Here is a 22,105-nt window from a genome sequence, read left to right as displayed (position 1 = left end):
TGATGTGTCAAACATCTGACTTTCTTTTTTTTTTTTTTTTTACATTAACTTTGTATGCAAAAGGTGTTTTATCATATAGCAGGAAGTATAGCTTCTGATCCTTCTGACAGTATCACATGTGTCATTTTGTCTTTCTTCTCAAAAACACAGCCAGCGTGAAAGTACGTGATCATTAAAAAAATAAAAGTCACATCATTTTGGACCATTTTGTCTCCTTCTCCCTTATCAACGCTCAGTGTTCCAAGCAGAAGCCTATTCACACTCAACAGATAAAGAAAAACAACAAACATTAAAACATTTTTTTTTTACCTTTGTTTCCATCACCACATCATCTGTGTAAAAAAGTTCCCTGTCTTCTGAGGTGAAATGTGTTTCAACAGAGTCATTTCACTCCATCAGGGTGTGGGGGAAACAAAAGGAAAACAAACAAAGAACAGCTAAATAAAATGGCTGCCGTATCTTTGCCTCTGATATCAAGGCAAACTGATGAGCTTCAGGGTGGCAGTCCAGACTTGTTCCGCCAAATCCTCCTGATTAATTCTCTCCCTGCTGCTGCTGCTCTCCGCTTTGAAATCTGTGGAACTTTTGGAAAGGACTGGGTAAAAATAAATATGTTTTTTTAAAAGGTCTTCTTCTGCACTGAAGTCTTTTCTGTACGTGTGCAGTTGAATTGACTAAAGACAGAGAGGAAGAGAGGGTTGAAGTCACTTATTGTGAAAGGACAAAGTTTCCATCTCTTTGAACCCCATTGTGACGCCTAAGGCTCAGAGAGAGAGTGTGAGTGTGAGTATCCCTCTCTCTGTGGGGCACGGCTGCTACTTGAAGATGTAGTTGATCAGGACCTGAAGGAGGACGAGGAAAACGATGATGACATAGTCACGCTGCTGGAGGAAGGTGGCGCTCTCCGTCCGGCCCGCCGCACGGCTCCGCAGAACACTGATGCTCCTGCAAACAGACACATGGTCATTAGTATGAGCAGGAACAGTACAGTCATCACACCCTGACATATGACACAGTGTGAGGAATAGCATTTCTCACCTGTTAATATCCTCCTGTGTCTGCTTTATAGAGTCAATGGCACTTTGAAGTTCACTGAGGTCGGCTCCTTTCTTCCTCAGACGACTGTTATGTTTGCTTTTGTGTCCTGTAATAAAGAGAAGTTCTGTTGGGATCACAAAATTAAATCTAAGATGACTTTGATATATGATAAACAGTACATACTGAATGTCTCCTGAGGTGCCAAGCACCTCAATATCAATTGTTATATACAGTTATCGCAGTGGAGTTCCTACACATTTTCCATTTCAAAATGCCACACTTTTCCAGATTTTTCAGTCAATATAAAACATCTGAATACCAACCGTTAGATGCTTATTATGTAAATAAATGGGTTTAAAATCTTAAATTCGGACTATGTATGCCATTATGTTGCCAAGTAATTACAAGACATTTTTACCTACGTATTGTAGCTCATATACGTGAATGAACTCAAAACCGAGAAATGTTCAATACACAGCATTTTAAATTCTAAAAGAGTGCAATTAATAACTGTGTACCTGCAACAGTAGGAATGTACAATTAACCAGGGAACTACAAAAGAAAACATAAGTCTTCGCTTCATTGGCTATTAGATGGAGTAAATATACTATAAATATATTATCCAGACCTAGAAATGACTCAAATTAAATCCATACAGTGAAGGAACTCTGCATATCACACTTTTGTAGACGACTCAAAGCTGCTTTACGCTACATTCACTCACACTTTGATACAGCACATCTGTGTGTAGCGTATTTACTCATCTTCCGTAGTAACATGGGGATATTACTGTAGGTGTCTTGCCCAAGGACCCATCAGCATGTAAACTCGTCGAGCCAGGAATCGAACCCACAACCGACGACTTGCTCTATCACTGAGCAACCGTCACCTACCACCAATTACTTAATATAATTTAAAGCTGCAGTGTGTAACTTCTAGTGATTCTGTGTTTTTGTTCAGCCTCTGTTTGGTCTTCATCAAGAGAAACAATGTAATATTATTTTAATGCCACATTTTTTATCTGTAAACCGGCTCTGCCAAGCAAAACTATCAGACCTGACTGTATGAGTGTAAACACTAGCAGCGCAGGGTAGAAAGTAGAAAGAAAAAAAAATGTATCATGTCAAATTGCCTTTTTTTTAGCAGTAGAATTCCCTTCTGAACCTTTTATTCAACGTCCTCTTTGCATAACTAGCACAATATTGCTGTTGCCTCAGTCTGCCTTGCCATAAAGCACTTCCTGTGTGCAGGACTGTCACAGAGAGAGGGATGTGGCGTTGATAGTTTAATCCGCATTGTGCAAACTCACTAGAAAAGTCTTTGAATGCAACGTAGATTTGTTGATGTTTTACACGTTTATGAATAATCAAAAGTGTAAATTTAAGTACGGGTGACTCACGTTCACTGCCAGATGAGTCATGGCGGTCGGGTTCTGGTGAAGAGCAGCCACTTTCTGGGCTTTTGGGCTTGTCATTTTTGTGTTTCCTCTTTGGCACCGTTACCTACACACACACACACAAACAAACACACAAATGAAATAGTCAACAAGCAGGCTACACACATCAGCTAAAACCACTTAAATGCTGTATTTTAACATCCAAAAAATACAGTATGATGCAAGAGTTGTCATGCTGCAGTAAGAAAAGCTATGTGTGCAAGGCATGCTGGGAAATCACTATTCACTAATCATCAGCCTAACCTGCCAAGAGCTGCAACATTAACATTTTTCACTTCAAAGGAAGTGAAGTCGGAATGGACTGCAGCACTTTCATTTGTGTGTTTTTTTTAAATGAGCTGCAGTTTGTAAACCCCGAGGTGAGGGTAGATCGAGGAATGATGAGTGGGTTAGTTTAAGCAGATTACAATGATCAGGATGCTGTTGCTCTGTGTCGAACAGAAGGAGAACCAATCAGATATTTTGTTTTGTTCCTCTTCTCCTCTTAGCTTAGTATTAGAGTAATACCATACTACTTCTAATCCAATTCCCAACTTGGTAATAATATAATGGTTATAGTGCTGTAAAATATTGCAGTAATAACATGCTATTTACAAAGTAATATCCAGGTAATAGCTTGGCAATGAGAAATACTATGATCTACCATACCTTCACATGAACATATCTGTCAATCAGAATTGATCATTTCATTACCACACACATTTTTTGTTATTATGAAGCTAAAATGTAGAAATTACTCTAGGAGTACGTTTCTATTATAACTGATTACCATACTTTTCCATATTGTCAATGTACAGTGTGTTAGCAGACTTTTCCCGTCTCCTTTTTGATCGTTTAAATTGTTAAAATTTAACTTGAACATGGTTCTAGCGATAACAAAAGTCTACAGATGTTAAAATCTACATTACAGATGAGTCACATGCAAAAACACAAGAAAGGGAAACAAATCCTCTTCAGACAGTATGCAGTGTGACATGCACTTTCCTCCCATTTAAAAAAAGCAGCAGCAGCAGGTGCCAGGACAAGAAAATCAATAAAAAATAAAAGATGAAGTGAACGGACACAAAAGGAGCAGCAGCAAAGGCGATGACGGCGGTGGCAGGACAGCGATGATGGCACACAGAGAAGATGCAACAATGAAGATGGTGCGGTGTGGAAGGTGGCTGATGCGACGAGATGATTTTTATTAATGTTGATTTTAGATCAGGAAATCCTACCTGGCACTTGCAATTGTCCCTCCGTTGCCCCTGGTTACTCAGACTAATAAGACTGCCAGAACGTACCATAGGGGTTCGGTGCCGGACCTTGGTCTGGATGCAGCCGTCTTTCTCAAACTGGATCAGGTCATTGAGCGGATCCCACGGCCTCGTGCTGGAAAGGATAGAAAAAAAAACCATTGACCCTGTGGTTATATTGGATCACCACTAGATGGCACCCTATCAAATTGGACAGCTAAACAGTGAAGATGAGGTAGCAAACAGCCATACTAGTCCCAATAATAAATCAGCCTTAACCTTCTATTATCCATCACATTATGTCAAGATTGGCGCTCTGATCCTTATCAATAAACACACCTAAATGTCTGCCTGTCACTTACTCAGCATATCTGTAATGCCACTCCCCAGTGATGGGGTCTTGCTCAAACAAAGCTGGTATCCAATCCTCGCATTTGGCTTTGCGTTCACGGGCCGCCTTCCTCTGAGCTTCCTCCAGAATGAACTTCTCATTAGTGGCCTCTGTCTGGTCCTTGTTGTTGATGGCCCGGGTCACGTGCTGCCACAGTCTAAAGGACAGAGTGGAGGCTGGGTCATCAAATGGGAGTACAACTAAAGCATGCTGTCACCAGTGTGTGTGTGTGTGTGTGTGTGTTGGTTTTTTTCGATTTTTAATCTTTCAGATGTTAACCTTTCTGACTCGTATTCTCCCTGCTCCTCAGGTGGGACGGTGCAGCGGGTCAGTCGACTCTGTCTCAGCTCTGGCGTGGGGTTCCAGAAAGTGTCCATTGTGCCCGTCTTCTTGTCATTAATGAAGATCTCGCTGTCCTGTGAGCGGAGTCACAATCTCTTTCAAAGACAGATTCTACCATCTATTACTATTGCTATAGTAATACTGTTTCTTTCTTTGGTTATAATGTGGTGAAACACTTCAAACTATACGAGGAAGAAAAACAACCACAGTAACCATTTCCTTGAAGTTTTTAAAGCGGACCTAGACCGGAAGTTCCAATTAACGCTGTTTTTGTATCTGCGTCATTACCTTGTTTATGAAGCCCTGAAGGTTCTAAACAAACAGTTCAGCCACTGCTGAGAACACTTTGTTTTATTGTAATCTCGGGCTCAGCGAGATCTCTGAAAAAACCCGGTCCGGTTACGTAAACAGTGGTTCTACTGAACAGCAGATCCTCCTGCTCCGGGCACTTGTCCGGGCACATCCGGTTGCGTACATTGAACCACAGAAGAAGAATAACGTCCGTTGTGGAGGTGTTTCACGAGCGACAGTGTCTTCTGACTCTGGGTCTGACTCCGGGTCAAAGGTCGTCAAAGGGACTGCGGCGGGGAGACGTGAAGAAGCTATTTTTAAACACTGTTAAAACAATGTTTTGATAATGAGGAGCAGTGCATCCACCGTTCCAGAGGGGGGCGCTGTGCTTCTGAGAGCGGGTGCTGAATATACTGGCCAATCACAAGACTCTGTCTTCTGGGTGTGAGAGTTGAGTCTCAAATCTCGCGGCTGGGAAACACCGTCAGAAAAGAGGATTTCTATCGGCTCGTTTACAGCAACTAGGAGGTTTTTGACCATAAAAACAAGTTAATGTATGTAAGTAGACCTCCATAACTAACATGTGCAACAACACCACTCTAGGTCCGCTTTAAACCACAGGGCTGCAATTATATGACTTAATGTTTGTTATTATTTTCTTCATCCTTTCATATTTGCAGTTAGATGCAGTTCATTCCTTTTACTGATTAACTTATACTTTCAAATGAATTTTAAAAAGCACTTGGTAGAAAACTGAGCCTTACCCAGTGTCCTTCCAGCGTGGCTAATACCTCCTTCCCCAACTTGATCTTTCCACAGACCTGATTGACGCTGTCACTGCTGCCCAGGAATGGCTAGAGGAGAGACGAAACAGAGAGACCGGAATGACAGGGAAGAAGAGGGAAGGAAAAGGAGGAAGCGGAAAAGCGATAGAAAAACAGTAGAAATAATAGAAGGCCGGTGAAGAAAGAACAGGAATAATGAGAAAAGTCAAGGATGGGAGGGAAAGAAGAAGGGAAGAGAGGGAGGGTTTTTATAGATACATAGACACATACCTTTTTACCTAGTTACTGTTACTTGTTCAATTTGTTTTTAAATAGTTTTGTCTGTCTGCTTCCAACATTTTAATCAATTTTAATGACAAAAAAAGTGATCCTAGTGCTCGACCTTCATGTTTCAACATGACAAATGCAACCCTAGTGCGGAACATGCATCTCACAGATACAATTATTTGAACCCTACAACGTTGCATCTCCTTTTTTATTTACCTGTCGCTGATTTATGAAGGAATTAGGCAGGAGGTGGGTGTAAAAAGAGGTGTGGAGGTTTGCCGGGGTGGAGGAATGGAACAGAATAGGGTGGTAATGGAGTGGACAAGTGAGACATTCACAAATAATATGAGTGTAATGGGGAGGGCGGGGGGTTACTTTTATTTTATAGATTTTTTACAAAAATACTATTTCATCTGTCTAAGATTTAAGGATGAAGGTTTAAGGAGGTGATTCTTCTAGAAAACACAGTTGTACCTTCAGTTTGAACTCGAGCTGAGCACTGTAGCCCGTTTTCTCACATGCGATGGTGATCTGGCCTCCCAGCTCCAGGGTCATGGTGCCGTACAGGATGCCTACCAGAGGAGGGAGCACCATGAAAACATTCAGTCAGGTCAGATAAGTGGAACTCAGACACAAGCTGACATTGTAATGACTGCATTGTTATTGTCCAAAACACCAAGATCAGATTAATGGTATCTGTCTATAAAGCAAGTTGTGTCTGTGACGGGGCATATCTCGCTCAGCGTCAGTCAGATCGCCCTAAGACTTTGGACATGGGTTGTGCATGGCTTGATGGTGTGAATCCTTGATTTTCAATTTTTTGGAGGAATTTTAAGTTTTGCTGATTTATCATGCTGCACTTTGTACATATTTATTTTGCATTAGCATGCTACTACTTTGCGGCTAACTTGGCAAACCTGTTTCCAAAGGTAAGCTAGCGAGACTGTGAATAGCATTAGCATAGGGCTAACTGGCTTGGCTGACAGTCACAACAGCTAGATATGCTAATGCTAATCAAAAATTAAAACATTTGCGTTTGTATTATGTTAGCCTTTACGTTCCTTATCATTCATTACTATAACAAAATCTATAGGAATACATACTTCACTGCACTAGTATCAAATAATGCAGAATAAGAAACCTCTTTTCAACTCAAGACTCTTTCTATGAGCACATTTCTCCCATGACAGCCCTTCATTCACTGATTCACTGATCATTGATGTTGTTCACACCATAGACAGTTCAAAAAAAAAATGACAAAGTCTTCCAGTTTGAAAAGTGAAGCCCAGGAAGTAGGACAGCGGTAACTGTTAGCCACCAGGGGGCAACTCCACTGGTTGCAAAATGAACTCCATTTGATTAGAAAAATGAGGGAAGATTCTCATTTGATTTATAACACAAGCATTAGTTTTCTATGTTCTTTAACAGGGTCTCTGCAGTTTCAACAAGTCAAATTTAAGACTTTTAAAGACTTTTTTAAGACCATAATGAATACAATTTAAGACCCATTTCAAATCCGTACTGGCAAAAAAGTACAAAAGACATGAAGGAAAATTGGAGCCACAAATCGTTGAACCTGCAATTCAGCTTCACTGTGGGCTTTTATTAAGTTTTCTCCGCTGCTATGCTAAGCTGTAACACAACGCGGCGCTGCTCGATAAATTCTCCCCGGGCAGCACAGGTGACCTACTTTAGTTCCGTGTTGTAGTTATTGTTGTTATCGCATTCTCAAAAATAGAAACATTTCAAAGCAAGACTGAAGTTTATGCACGTTTAAATAAAAGTCACGTTAGTAGATTTTTAAGACCTTTCAAAATTGTATTTAAGACCTTTTATGAGATTGTAGGAGAATTTAAGACATTTTAAGGCCTTAAATTCAAATTATTGGATTTAATACTTTTTAAGACCCCATGGATACACTGTTTAATAGCACATGTTGTCAATATAGCAGAGTGGGCACCAGCGTGATCGACAGCTAGTATCTGTTTGCAGGAGATGTCAGTGAATTTCTAGTTTCAAAATCAATGTCATGTTGGAGGACATCAATACATACAGTCAGGTCCATAAATATTGGGACATCGACGTAATTCCTACACCTACACCATTTGGATGTAAATACCCTCAAACTAAAGCTGAAAGTGCAGTTAAAGCACATCTTGTTTGTTACATTTCAAAAACATTGCAGTGGTGTATAGAGCCAAAAAGAAGAGAGTTGTGTCGATGTCCCAATATTTATGGACCGGTCTGTATATGCAATCTATGGTTCACACGTGAGTTGGCACTCGTGTGAAGAGTCATCATGGTGAACAGGAAGCACTCTGACCTTTACAGTGGGCGTAGGGCATGTTCATCACATAGTCCTCGCCTCGATTGAGAAACGTGAGCCGAGCCTCACCGTCTAAAATGGCTGACAGGGAGTTTCCTAAAACACAAGCAGTAAAGTCAAGTATCAGACAAAATATATCCAAATTTGGACAGTTATTCATATTCTTTCGTTTTGATTCGTCTTTACAGTTGGTGACACTAATTGGTTTTGAGATGCATTTGTTTGTACCATAAAACTTGGACTTGGCGAGGATGCTGCCACTGAGGCAGAATCCATCCTTCCTGTTACTAACATAGAAGGCTGACACTGGAGGATGATGGGATACCTGCAGACACAGACGGAAAGAGTCAGCTAGACATTGAGCAAACTCATTTTGGTGATTCACATCCCAAGACTAATAGTTGTTTGCCCAAAGCAGCCAGTCAAACATAAGATGATATAATACCTTTAACTCATAATAGTAATGATGCTTTTATTTACTCTTTAAAACACAGCTACTTGAGATAGTGCTTTAAGTGTTTAAGACATTTAGGAGCTAAAGCAAATAACCTTGGGAGTAAACTATCAAAAACAACTGTTCTCTCCTATAGCTGCTGTTACCTGTTCTGAGATGTAGAAGGTCTTGCTGTTGGTCTGTTGGTGAAGCCACAGGCAACGATACGTCTCCCCGATGATGGGGTTGTAAGGCTTCTTCAACCCCTGCGGTTTAACAGTTAGTGTAGCATAATGTTTACAAAAGAGTACAGTGTGTGACATTTGCTGTATTTAAATTTCAGATGTACACGTGTATTTTGCTGACCCGTGGCTTTTTGTAAAATCCTGAAATGTACCACTTCACCACCTTCTTCATGCGGTTGTAGGCGTTCTCTTCAATGGCAGCCCTGGGAATGAAATAAACAGAACATAATATTGTTTAGTTCAGAGGTGGAAGGATTTTTGCTTCGTCTGCTTTTTCACATTTCCTTTCAGCTTTTGTTTTTATCCACAAACAGACCGACACATCTGTCCATCTGTTTTCTTAACTAGTAGCACAAATGCCTGATTTAGTGGCTGTTTTTAAAAAGGTTGCAATGCATGTTGCAGTGTTTCTATGTTGATTGTGAATAGGATTACCATAGTTCTGTCTTGAGAGTTGTAGCCTGTGTGTGTTTGTGTGTGTGTGTGTGTGTGATTGGACAAAAATGCAAGGTTGCTCAAAAGGTACTCGGTTGAATTTGTGTTTAATGTTGTGGTTGTTGCATCACAAACTCTAAGATTCAACTCAAGTTACACGATGAAATGTGTGGTCTTCATGTTTAGAGGAAAAGAGAAATGGAGCAGAGCAGAAGAGAACAAAAAAGAGAAACTTGAAACTATGGATGCAAAATAAGCAACATAAAAGCCCAGACCAGTGAAAAACACCAGCTAACTCGGCTCAATTATTTGCTCAGACCAGAATGTTTTGTTTGGTCATCTGAATAACTTTACACCAAGAAGAACAAGTATGCCACATTATGACTTGTCTGTTAACAGTTACATCAACCGATAGGTTTGGCCCGATGACAAGTCAACAGTTTGGTCGTGGATGATAATTATTGTTTTTGTGCACTCCTGATTAAGCTTCAAATAAAAATGCAAATTTACACTTGATAGAATAGCATACTTAACAAAAATAAGAGTAAAAACATGAGGACACATCATACAGTTTGCTGAAAAAATGCAGCCACATCATAAACATTAACACATTAAATGTATTTACATTTTTACTTTCAGCATACTAAAATATTCTTAACTCCTTTAAAGAAGAAGACAAAAGCAAGCTATTCTTTTTGAGGATTCTGGACAAGCATAAAAGGTCTAAATAGCCATGTCTAAATTTGCTAAGCCACACACAAAAAAGTCTGCACGTACTCTGACAGAAAGTCTGCGTGGTAGTAGTAGTCTGACAGTTTGTCCAGGAAAGACCTCGGCTCCAGGATGAAGGTAGGCAACACCACCTTGGACAGGTCCATGCCAGGTCGGACCTGCTTCAGCAAAGTCCAGATCAGGGATTTGTTCTCCTCTGACACGGTCTCTGTCTGGGCAGCTTCACCAGCCTAACAATCACAATGGGGCAAAAGTGTCAGGACTGCGTTGTGTATGACTAAACCCCAGACATCTTACAATAACACAAATGCAGACTCACTTAGTAACTTTTTATTTGAATACTTTAGCTTCATGGTGGAAAGAAGGTTGTGTTGTGTTTTAGTTTAGAAATAATTACCATTGCCTCTCGTTTCAGTGTCTGCTTCCTGTAAAGTTTCCCTCCTCTGTGATGTTTCACCTGTTTATCATTATCCCTCCGCCTGTGTTCATAGCCTGCATGTTTCCTGTGTCTGTTGACAGTTTGTCTTGTCTTCAAGACCAGTAATAGGAGTTTTTCTGTTCAAACTGAGACTGTTGTCGAGTTGTGCTTTTGAGTCTACATCCAGTGCATGTTCAGCCTGATGTGTGTGACCTTTTTCTTCATATAAAATTTCCCTGATTTTAAATATATTATATTGCTCTGTTCTGTATCTCCGCATAGGAAGACTTTAATTAGCTCCTCCCTAACTACATAACTTTTGCTGCAGCATCGGTAGGTGTTTAATTAGTGAGCTGTCTAAATCAGATTTCACTGGTATGGAAATCATATTATCACTTTCACACTTGTCACACATACCATTGCCATCCCTCACACAAACGCACACCCACCCACACACAGCAACAGTGGTTCAAGTCTCTCCAAGTTGCACTTTTTTCATCACCTCAGCAGAGAAACATGCTGATTTCTCCTCCTTATAAGAAAAAAGAAACTTCTTGAGACAAAATAAGTTAAAGTTATATTTTGAGCCAAACAAGAAAAAGGATTCAAGAAATCTTTAAAAAAAAACACATCCGACTGCTGCAAACATTCCTGAGCAACTAATTCAAATTGAAATGCCCCTTGTGAGAACAATAGAAGTGTACACATGTAGTAGGCAACCTTTAAATAGAAACATACATCTATTAACTTCAAACCATTGTCAGGTGAGTTCACACAATGCTGATGAAGCATTCAGTTAAACACAACTTTGATTGAAAACGCAAAGAAGCGAACAAAATAAGGGCTCAGAAGTGAATTAATACTTTTTAAAAAACCCTGTCATTCAGCTGTTTACACACAAATACTCCCTCATTTAGATCTGATAGTAATAGATAGAGCTATTTTCAGATGAAAATGCAGCAGTTTCTGTTAACAAAGACCAAGAAGAGGGAGAATAATAATAACTAGAATGCATTTCCAGGGGAACTGCAGAGTGTGTTTGCTCGGGTGCATTTCACTAATGCGAGCAGCTCGTCACAGCTGTTTCTCGATTTACAACACACAGAACATATTTGTATACCATAATATCTACAGTAATTGCAATGATTTAACCATATTTAGATGTGAAATGTAACAAAACAGTGCCACCTAGTGTATAAATGCATTAACATTAAAAGTGTGAGATCAACAGGTTAAACATGTAATCTCAAATGTTGCCCAACAGGAAATAATGTCTATAAATATATAAATATGCCTGTTTTACCCAGTGGATGCAAAGCAACTTAATAATGTTTGTACGGGTAATAGTAAGTTACAGCTTCAGTGAAATGGCCGCTGCCTACCACGGTCAAGGCATAAGCGAACTAAGCCGCTGCTTAGGGCCCGTGACCACTAGAGGGCCCCCAAGAGCAATTAACTAAAAAAGAAAAAAAAAGTTTGGATTGCTGTTTATTATTTTATTTGTTGTTTATTTAGATATTTTCTCCCCATTTTTACCAAAGCTTTTTCACAGTTTTAACATAGTTTTCAGATGTGATTATTTAACTTTATATTTTATTTATAAACCATTTTTATAACCTAGTTCCGGGTGCCTCTGTTGATTTACATTATTATTTAAATATTTGTTTGATATTTATTTGTTTATTTTATTTAATGCTGTGTTTTTTACATATAAAAGTCAAATCTTTGTATTACAGGAGTGTATTTTGAATCCCCCCAAAGATTGTGCACATTTTTAGATATTAAGGTCTGAATCTGATTTAGATTCAGACCTTAATATCTTTTTATTTATAAACCGTTTGGTTTTATGTATTGATTCTCTGTGTCGCCAGTAGGGGGAGTTGCTGATTTTGCCAAATATTATTTGAATAATTTTTCTGTAAGTTTGCAAATCTGGTGTCTGCTTCCATGCAACAAAAAGTTCTCACATTTAATTGTACAAGTGTATTCGTATTCATGACAGAGTAGAATAAGTTGAATAGCTTTTGTATAGTAGGTGTGTGAATGATCACTAATCATTATTATTGGCAGTAACAACAGGGCCCCAAAATCAAATTTTGCTTAGGGCCCCATGGAGGCTTGGGCCGGCCCTGCTGCCTACCCAGAATTGCTAGTCTTTAAACAGTGCAAAGCAACACAATATTACATAATGTTCCATAAATGTATTAATTTGTATAGTTTTATAGATGTAAACATTGGAATATTATTCTCCTATCAACTTATGTTCTATCATCACAATGAAACAAGTTCGATTTGAACACCATGACTGTGAAATGTATTGAATTTGCTTGGTATATATAACACATGGTTCTACATCACTGCTATCTGTAAGCCCATATAACCCCATGCATCACCCTGATGATGCATGGCAGAGCTGCACTTGTGTCAGTAAACGGTTAGATAGTGACGAAAGTGTACAGTTGTCTTGGTGTGGTCATGTAAATAAGTCTGTGAAATATGCATAAAATTTGAATTTTGACGATAACATTTTTTTTTTTTTTCTTCAGATCTTGTGCTTCCTCATAGTGGAGTCCATGTACAAAACTTGGTTTTGATACGTGAAAGCGCTCCTGATATACGATTTTGTCTGGCTGTGATGGGCAAATGCTTCCGAAAATCAAAATGACAATCAAAATACTTCTGGTAACTTTTGTGAGGCTTGGTCCAAGGATCATGTACGTCAAGTTTCGTGAAGATCATCTGACAAAATTTGTGACCTGTGAAAGTTTAGTTTCGCGCTCTAATTAATCCAATATGGCGGAAGAACGACAAGGGTCAGTAAAACTAGCTTCAACTTCCACACTACACCGGTTCCGGCCGGACGTTCCAGAGTTGGACCGGTGGAGATATCTCAAAAGGTCTAGGAGCAGGAGCTGACCAAAAATCTGGCTGACAGGAATAAGAAAACTTAAGAAGGACAATAGTGTGCTGCCTTTCAGCAAGCACACTACTTAAAAATTCACTGCACTGCGGCTTTAAATCACACTCCTACCTCTCCTAGTTCCTCATGGGACTGTTCCAGGTATGGCGTTTCCCACAGTTGTTCATTTGGGTCAAGGTCAATGTAGGAGTCATCTTGGCGCTCTGATGTGTCACTGTCGCTCTCCTCACTCTTCTCCAGACCTTCTGGGTCGGACTCCTCGTGGTCCTGCTCTCCCTCTCGATCGGACTTGTCCGAGTACAGGTCTGGGTCTTTCAAATGGTCGCTGTCATTGAACCTGGAGTAGGAAAGGAAGGTGAATTGTACGCTGCGTAGTTTTATACTGTACGAAGCAGGTGAATCTCCTTGAAGATTTGATTTGTCCCCCACTTACTGGAAACCATGCATGTTATGGGCTCGGAGGAGGCTGTAGAAATTAATGGAGTGTTCTCCACCAGTGGCTACTGTGCTCACGTCCTCCTTCCCCTCACGGATCATGGTTCTCTTCAACAGGCCAGAGCATTTCAGGGCCAGCTCCAAGGCATCCATCCAGCATCGGCCTGAGAAAGACATTTACAGTTATCACCTCACTGTGTAAACTAGGGGACACTTTACCAGAAGGCGGTAAAACATTTTCTTCTGAATCTCATTTTAACATCTAGAGTTTATCGATATGAGATTAAAAAAATAAATGGTATTGTGATTGTGATGTGACTTGTTTAATACTGTGATATATCATATTACCTCAAAAATCCTGAAAGGTACAAAAGAAACATTTCAGTCATAAAGGAAAGCCTGTGCAGAAGAGATAAAATAAAATAGGTGGTAGCCATTTTTGATTTGGCATCTGCACAACTATTCCAGCACCATGGACAGAGACTCCAGTGCAGAGGGAAAGACTGTGTTTCAGGATCATTGACATACAGAGACACAGTGTGAAACAGGCAGTAGATAAAACCCTCCACTAACTTTAATGTACTTTTAACTGAAAATGACGTTTCATGCAAGCTTGACATATTTGGATATAACTATTATTGGTGTAGACATTAATGATAAGCTGAGAGAAACGAGCAAGTACATAATAGTTTGAGCCAATGAGAGTGCAAGTGCAAAACAGTGTCATACTTTCTTAAATGCACGAGGTAAAGAACCATTTAAAAAAATAATGACTTTTCCATTTTCTGCATTCTCACATATCGCCAGTAGGGTTGAGCTGATGATGCCTTCAGTGTTTATGAAGCTGATACCAATGTGGTGTCAGTTAATGTGTTTATCACTCAGTGTGAACAGAGACAATGATGACGCAGACTAATAGCTTAAGTGTGAATGACAGCCTGTCTTTTACCATCGGACTCGGAGGCAGCACGGAAGATGAGGTGGCTGCTGGGTAATGGCTGCGTGATGGAGCCCACTGCTTCTCCTTTAGGACCCTGTTGAGAGCAAGAGTTGAGATGTGTTGGTTTAAGTCAGGGTCTTAATCGGTGAAGGGATGACATGTTTTTGTTATGTAGATCTCATTATGCTTTGTCGCCTTTGTTCATCTGTTTACATCATTTATATGTGCAAATAGAGATGAAATGTGGACTCTCAATGTAAATGGTCTTCAGGAGGGGACAGATGTGACAGTGGCTGAATGTGTGAAGGGTTTATTTTAATAGTTTTAATAGTGAAGAGGAGAATGAAACGCTGCGATCTACACATACAGGACGATCATTGGGATTCAAGCCTTTTCATGGCTCCAACAAAAGGGAAAATACTTGAAATGAGAGACCAATGAGGAAAACCAAATCACAGTTGGAGTGGATGAAGGAGCGCAGCTGCAAAACACAGGAGCAAATAGAAAACCCATGATCTCCTGATTGTCTCTTTGTTCCATTCATAATTGGAAAGCAAAACAGGCTGAACTCATCACCATAACGAACCAATGGCATCATTTCTCTTGTCTTGTTTTCCCTTATCAATCCATCATAATTCATAAGGAGATTTACATCAACACAATCACATGATAAACAAAACCAATGTATGGCATGTTTAGAAGTACTAAAATGGCTATTAGGGACGTATTTGTCTTGGGTTAGGTGAGAAGAATGATGCTGTTTGCATAGTTACAATAACTATAAGGTTAGCTACTACAGCTTAGCCTAGCATAATGACTGTAAACATGTAGAAAGCCTGACTATTATCAGGGAAAGGGTTAGGGTTAATCCTAACCCATGTGCTTTTAGAAGGAGTCTCTGTGAGAGGAATATCTACTCTGAATAAATGATTTTGTTTAAAAAAACACTAGACTTTTAGTTCTGTGGGAGTGAATGGAAGAGTCCTAAAATCACAGCATCTGCTCCAAAGAGAGTTTGACGGCACTGTGTGTCTTTAAGATGTGTCAGACTGCTCTCCTGTTGAGATTTCTCTACTTAACATGTCAAATATAAAAGTGTAGTTTGTGCTGAAAATCATCATCTAACAAGGCAATCACAAATGGCAGACTTCACCCATTCACACAAAACAAGCCTCTGGCGGTCTCTGTTGGTCATATTGGCAAGTATAAGTGTGGAAGCACAAACAAACAGACACACACAGCCACTAAAAACAATACTTAACTCCCACTCCGTGAGGTGAACTGACTACATAAATACCATTAAAAACACTAGCAATTCATTTATTTCAGTTCCAAACACAGGACACATGCTTTTATTCTGACCTTGACAGCCCAGATAGACTGTTCCAGTGGGTGGAAGAGCTTGAAGCAGAATCCGTCCTTCTTAGAAGGCCTCTCGATCAGCTCACAGGCGTTGAGCAGCACCGTTCCCACCCACTGGCCGTTTTTGTGGGTTTTATAGATGAGAAGGACGCCAGGCTTCAGCACACACCACAGTTTGGTCCAGCTCTTCAGAGTGCCACGGATCTAGAGTGGAAACACAAACACAAGATATTATGAAGTTTTATGTGAGCAAACATTCTCTCTAAATTACACTACGCAGGGCACGGAAACGTTAACTGTTGTCAACATTATGATAAACATGCTTCCAGTGATTTATTTATTTCATATTTATTAGTTTGCTTCCTTTGGCCAGGTGACAAATGCTCATTTTGACTTTGTGCACCAAGTAAATGCATTATAAAAGTTGCAGATTTATTATTTTGTCATGTAATTATTACTTTAGCAGAATGTGTGATATTTACTGCCTATAAAGACGTGAAAAGGACCAAGATAATCAAGCCAAATGTGCCTTTTGACCAACAGCCATTAGGACATTTTTAATAACACTGAAACACACTGAAACTGATGAAGCTAAAAAGAACTTCACCGTCATTCATTGAATTATTTACACTCCTGACAGTCCTACCACGAGCTCGCAAAATGGCTTCTGTACAAAGGGCCCATTGTGTCAGTGTCAATTTAAGTCTGATAGTAAATTCGCCGATATATAGATATAAGTCAAACTAAATGTGGGCAGGGACCAGCTCTGGTTTTCACCTTTAGCCAGTCGGCCATGACGATGACAGAAGGATCAGTGATGGTACTGAGCAGCTCCTTGGTTGCCCTCTTCTTTTCTTCCCTGTAGTTCTTCTTCTGCACCTACAGGGAGAACACAGAAGGAGAAAAAAGGCTTGGATCAGTCAACACAACTACAGCGAGTAAAAATATCTCACAGTTATATTTGTCAGTGGAATCACACTCATGTCTCTGGTCCCTCCTGACTGCAGTGTGGGGTGTCTGCTGCATCATTTATGTATCCTGTCTGTGATGTACCTTTGGTGACTCTGCTGAGGTGCAGAGTTTATACTTTATGCATAATGACTTACAAACTGTGAAATAACAGCCCACTACAAGCTTTACGAGACTCCATATACAGTAGGTGCACTTATATTTAGAATTAGAGTCTGGATACTCTGGACTTAAGTGGATTTAAGCTGATTTACCTTGAGAGACTCTTTCTTGGTGAGCTTTCCTCCAGACGCTGACACATCCTTGTCTGAGCCATTGTACAACTTTGTTTCAGACTGTGGAGGAGAGAAGACGGATTATTCGCTAACAAAAAAACTGTCAGTGATGGGAAGATATTTCACTTTTCACGTTAATGTGTCATGCTGAGCTCAAAAATAAAACACTACTCAAACAAGTCTGACAATTATTACCACAGAGTAAGACATTTTAAACCCATTGTATGTTCATACAAGGAAATTAAAATATCAACTTTGGTGAAAATATAAAAAAAAAAGGACAGGGAATAAAATGAGAGTAATATACACTACCATTCAAAAGTTTGGGGTCACTTACAAATGTCCTTATTTTTGAAGGAATTTTTTTTTTTCAATGAATATAACATTAAATGAATCAGAAATACACTCTATACATTGTTAATGTGGTAAACGACTATTCTAGCTGCAAACGTCTGTTTTCTTGTGTACATAGGTGTATAGAGGCACATTTCCAGTGTTCTAATGGTACATTGTGTTTGCTAATCGCGTTAGAAGAAATTTTGAAGGGCAAAATTATTATTTTGAATAAAAATCATTATTTCAAATCTTGTCAATGTTGTGACTATATTTTATATTCATTTTGCAACTCTTTTGATGAATAAAAGTGTGAGTTTTAATAGAAAACACAAAAAAATTGTATAGGTGACCCCAAACCTTTGAACGGTAGTATGTATAGAATAAATGTATCTGTACGAGTGCAGCATGGGTAAAGTGAGCGGGTGAATCCTCATTTAAAGGAGCGATATGTAAGAAATGCGTTGTATCGAGTCGACTATGACATCAGAGATTAGGGAAACATATTAAATCGTAATATTCGTTTCGCTGATAACAATGGAAATGCATTTGCAGGTAACGTGCAGCCTGAAAATGCAGTATGTTGAGGAAAATGTATACGAGTGTAGCTCTGCATAGATCCGTCTTCCTGTTTGAAAGAAAGTGATTAATTCCTCAAACTAAACTACCTGGCAACTTAGAGTCGCTGGGGAGCAGGAGAAAGAGGAGGGGCAAAGCTCCCAATATCTTTGAACATCTTATATATAACCTCAATAATGTGCAACTCCCTCTGACTGTGTGCAATCCAAGTATCAGTGAGTCTCATGTTTAGCTGAATAGCAAAATAAAGCAAATAAGTGCCAGTGCAGGTACGTCTCTGCTAGTTCCTTTCACAAGAGTGTGCGTGGGGATTCTACAGCAGGGGCTACTTATGGGCGTATATATGTCCACAGGCAGCCTTGGAGAAACATAGAGGGTAAATGATAATGGGCAGAAGCTGAACTCTTTGACATATAATCCTTCTTCTACCTTCCTTTAGAGTTTCTTTTGGCTGAGACTGTGCTGTTCCCTGTGGAGATCGATGGAAAGACAGCTATGACTCAGCTCTGCTACTTTAAAGCAGAATCTTCAGATTAACCCAAGTCTCACACACAGATTCATCAAAATCTTGTGATTTTCAGGGAGGCTAAAGTCCAAAATGATTAGTCTGTATAATCACGACAGATTTTTAATTAGATTCCAGTCTGACGCAAGTGTCTCTGCTGTAACACCCACATTTGCAATGATAAACATATTTGATAAGGACCCTGACAGAAAGGAGGAGGGCTGAGTTTGAGTTTCAACTGGTGAGTGTTTGATGCATAGAAGAGTGAATGTAATGTGCGAGTCATTTCAATGTAGGCTATCTTACGCCTGAGGCTAGACTGTGAAAAAAAGGAAAGAAGTCATGAAACTATTCCCATATTCTCTGGTCTCTGGATTACACATTACAGAACATATCTGTGTCTCACCTTGCTTTTAGATATGGATTGTGAGTCCTCTTTCAAAGGCAGTGGCAAGAGATCCTCCTTCCCTCTCTCAAAACCTGTCAGAAAAAAAGAAGAAGCATGAGGACACACTCAGTCCCTCGGTGTGTCCCTGTGCACTGCCTTACTATAACCCCGGCAACAGATTCCCCACTGAGATCTTAGCACTGGTGGTCTCAAGGTGACAGAGAGCCTTTAAATATTTGATTTGTTTCCGTCACCTACCCAAACGCCATCGATATTCACTGAAAGAACTGCTGCGTTGGCTCAGATTTTTTAAAAGAGCCCCATCTCATTTGATGAGTCATTTGCTTTAAGAAACAAAACATGTGCATGTGTTTGCTGCAAAATAATCATTAGTATTTCTACAGCAGCATTGCAGTGCAGACAACACAGTGTTCATTCTTAAAGGGATAGTGTAGGTTTAAGTGTGAAGTATTGAAATATAAGCACCGACTAGTCAAGAACGCCTCTGAGTCAAATTGCTGTGAACCAGCCAACAGGGCACCGATAACATGGCTGCCAGCAGGGACAGAAGGCAAAGTTAGACAGTCTTTTCAAGCTGTAAACTGTAAACTTGGTGCTCTCCGGCACCAAAGTCCATGAAGAAAATCAGCATTTCTTTTTATTATGACACATAGGAGTTGTTAACCAGCTGTTTCCTCCACCAATACGTTTAAATGTGTTATCTTGTGTCTTTGATGTTTGAAATCCTTAGTTTGGATATACCTTAGTGATAAAAACTTACCTAACAAGGCAGCAACAGCCCACTAGATCAATTAACTCGACCTATCCCTTTGAAGGACAGTTTTTTGGGAAATAAAAATGTCACCGATGGATCATTTTCACATACATTATTTGTCATATACAGTTTTAATGGATTGACCTGCCTTATTTGCTCTGCTTCTTCAATTACCAGCAGTGTTTTTCAACAATACAATATAAAGGGAAAATAACAATGATTGTGAAAAGATACATAAGTGCTTGCAAAGGTGAATGATTTCTTGAACTGCCATGGTCACAAAATGCTGCATAGAGTTATGACTTAATGCTAGGGCAGTAAAACAATATCAAAGGTCATTGTTGCAATACCATTTATCTCAGATCTGGAGTAAAAAAAAAACTTCTGCTCAGGAGAACGTATCAATGAAACATGCAGGTTTTGTTCAAGATCACTTCAGTGACTTGAATGACGCCATCAAAGTATTAACCCAGACACTATATGGACTATATGCTCTACAAAGATTGACTACAAACAGGAGTATTTGTATTGAGATTACATCCAGCATCACAGTTACACTGTGCTGAACTGCATCAGAGCAACTTCAGTGATCTACATCAAGGAATTAAAGACACGCTCTCGTCTTTGGTGGCCTATAAATGCGTTGTAATGTGAGCTTCAGTTCAGTGGGATATTCACAGTCCCACCTGACCATCTGTGGCCACTTAAAAGACACATCTCCATGCCAACTTCAGCTGGAGAACAACTCGAGAGCAATTCAACCTCATACAGCTAAACACAGGGTGATAATAAAACACAACATTCATTAACATGTACAGTAGACAGGCAAATATATATGAGAGAATTGAATGTTGCTGCTCTCTCCAAAGCTAACATAAGGTACTACTTATACTGTATATTAGTATGATATATGTTAGCCTGATAGTATTTTAGAGTAAATGTATGCTAATGTTCAGTCAGTTCACATTAGGCAGGAATTATGAATAACTTAACTCAAGACCACTTGGTGATCCATTACAATTGGAGACACTTAAGGATGTCACTCCTCCACACCACTGGCCTTTTAAATAAGGATGATTTATGAAATAATAAAGATTGTGACAGCTCAACGCTCTTATAGTTATAGTTGTCACAACATTTAACATAGCACTGCAGTTCATTTTCTTTTATAACCTTTCAATCGGTTTTCCCACAACAAAAGCATCCAAAAACTAGAAAAGCACTCAGAGAGCGCAGGCCTCCACCAAGGCAGCTCAGCACCCTACAACTACGGACCATGCCCAAAATGTAATCACTTGTTCCTGGTTTCATTGAAGACATTTCCTGTTTCATCCAAATCCGTCCATGACTTTTGGAGTTATGTTGCTAACAGACAGACAGACAGACAAACAAACTCCGGCGAACTCCTTGGCGGAGGTCAACTACAATGAAACCAATTAACAGGGAATGTTATTGGTAGACTTGAAGGAGGAAAGCTCAGCTTTTGTTTTTTCTTTCTAATGGTGACACTGGAAAGATGAGCAAAGGTCAGACTCCACCTTCCCAGGAGGCTGTGGCAGCTGCATCACCTGCTCTATTTTTAAGTCTGGAAGGGCAGAGATCTTGCTAAATTCAGCCCAGAACTGCACAGCTCAATTACCACGCCTTTCAATTGGACCACTGACTAGGCTTTTCAGTTTATCCTGCAGCTATAGTTGATAGCATGTTGAGCCTAGAAATCCAAGGCTTCCTACCGCCCATGAACTTTAAATTAATACATTTAAAAAATTGGTCTTCTTATCAGTCCAAAAAAATGTACCGGGCTGAATTACTCCATGCTTCGGACGCTGTTGTCTAATTCTTCTGCGTACAGGCTTTTTCTCGTAATACCAGGTTTAAAACTGTGGGGGGAACTATGGCACGTGAGCAGATCACCCAGGACAATTTAGGTCCCACTCTGGACCAACTGAAGGTGTAGGTCAGGGTTTCCCACTCCTGGTCCTGTGGAGCCACTGTCCTGCATGTTTTAGATGTTTCCCTGCTCCAACACACCTGATTCAAACAAATGGGTCGTTATCAGGCTTCAGCAGAGCTTACTTACGAGCTGACCATTTGAATCAAGTGTGGTTGAGCAGGGAAAACATCTAAAACCAGTGGCTCCCCAGGACCAGGACAGAGAAACCCTGGTGTACTGTAGGTGAATGTGCGGTAATAATTTGACTCCCTCTCAGATTATCTGGGTATTAGTTAG

At 39.8% G+C, this 22,105-nt stretch overlaps 1 protein-coding gene across 3 annotated transcripts in view; it reads right to left on the bottom strand.

Moving 5' to 3' along the window:
* Nucleotides 1-808: 808 nt before the first annotated feature.
* Nucleotides 809-22,105, bottom strand: part of osbpl8 (oxysterol binding protein-like 8) — a gene marked incomplete at its 5' end in the record, with an annotated part of 54,784 nt that continues 33,487 nt past the window's right edge. For 2 of the 3 annotated variants that reach the window (XM_083907215.1, XM_083907216.1), the window contains 20 exons: nt 809-945; nt 1,039-1,144; nt 2,438-2,540; nt 3,712-3,865; nt 4,092-4,277; nt 4,400-4,536; nt 5,518-5,607; nt 6,280-6,377; nt 8,129-8,227; nt 8,360-8,456; nt 8,732-8,830; nt 8,931-9,012; nt 10,022-10,206; nt 13,426-13,651; nt 13,748-13,913; nt 14,699-14,783; nt 16,052-16,255; nt 16,829-16,930; nt 17,275-17,355; nt 19,119-19,192. In XM_083907215.1, the coding sequence (XP_083763341.1) occupies nt 816-945; nt 1,039-1,144; nt 2,438-2,540; nt 3,712-3,865; nt 4,092-4,277; nt 4,400-4,536; nt 5,518-5,607; nt 6,280-6,377; nt 8,129-8,227; nt 8,360-8,456; nt 8,732-8,830; nt 8,931-9,012; nt 10,022-10,206; nt 13,426-13,651; nt 13,748-13,913; nt 14,699-14,783; nt 16,052-16,255; nt 16,829-16,930; nt 17,275-17,355; nt 19,119-19,192 (2,504 nt within the window). In that variant the 3' untranslated portion in view covers nt 809-815. Of the gene's footprint in view, nt 946-1,038; nt 1,145-2,392; nt 2,541-3,711; nt 3,866-4,091; nt 4,278-4,399; nt 4,537-5,517; nt 5,608-6,279; nt 6,378-8,128; nt 8,228-8,359; nt 8,457-8,731; nt 8,831-8,930; nt 9,013-10,021; nt 10,207-13,425; nt 13,652-13,747; nt 13,914-14,698; nt 14,784-16,051; nt 16,256-16,828; nt 16,931-17,274; nt 17,356-19,118; nt 19,193-22,105 lie in introns of all 3 variants that reach the window. The other variant, XM_083907214.1, reaches the window with a different exon arrangement.

The sequence above is a fragment of the Microchirus variegatus genome, assembly GCF_963457635.1.
Source record: "Microchirus variegatus genome assembly, chromosome: 20".
Lineage (NCBI taxonomy): Eukaryota > Metazoa > Chordata > Actinopteri > Pleuronectiformes > Soleidae > Microchirus > Microchirus variegatus.
Note: the sequence above shows the minus strand (reverse complement) of the source record. Positions and strands in the feature narration are given on the sequence as shown.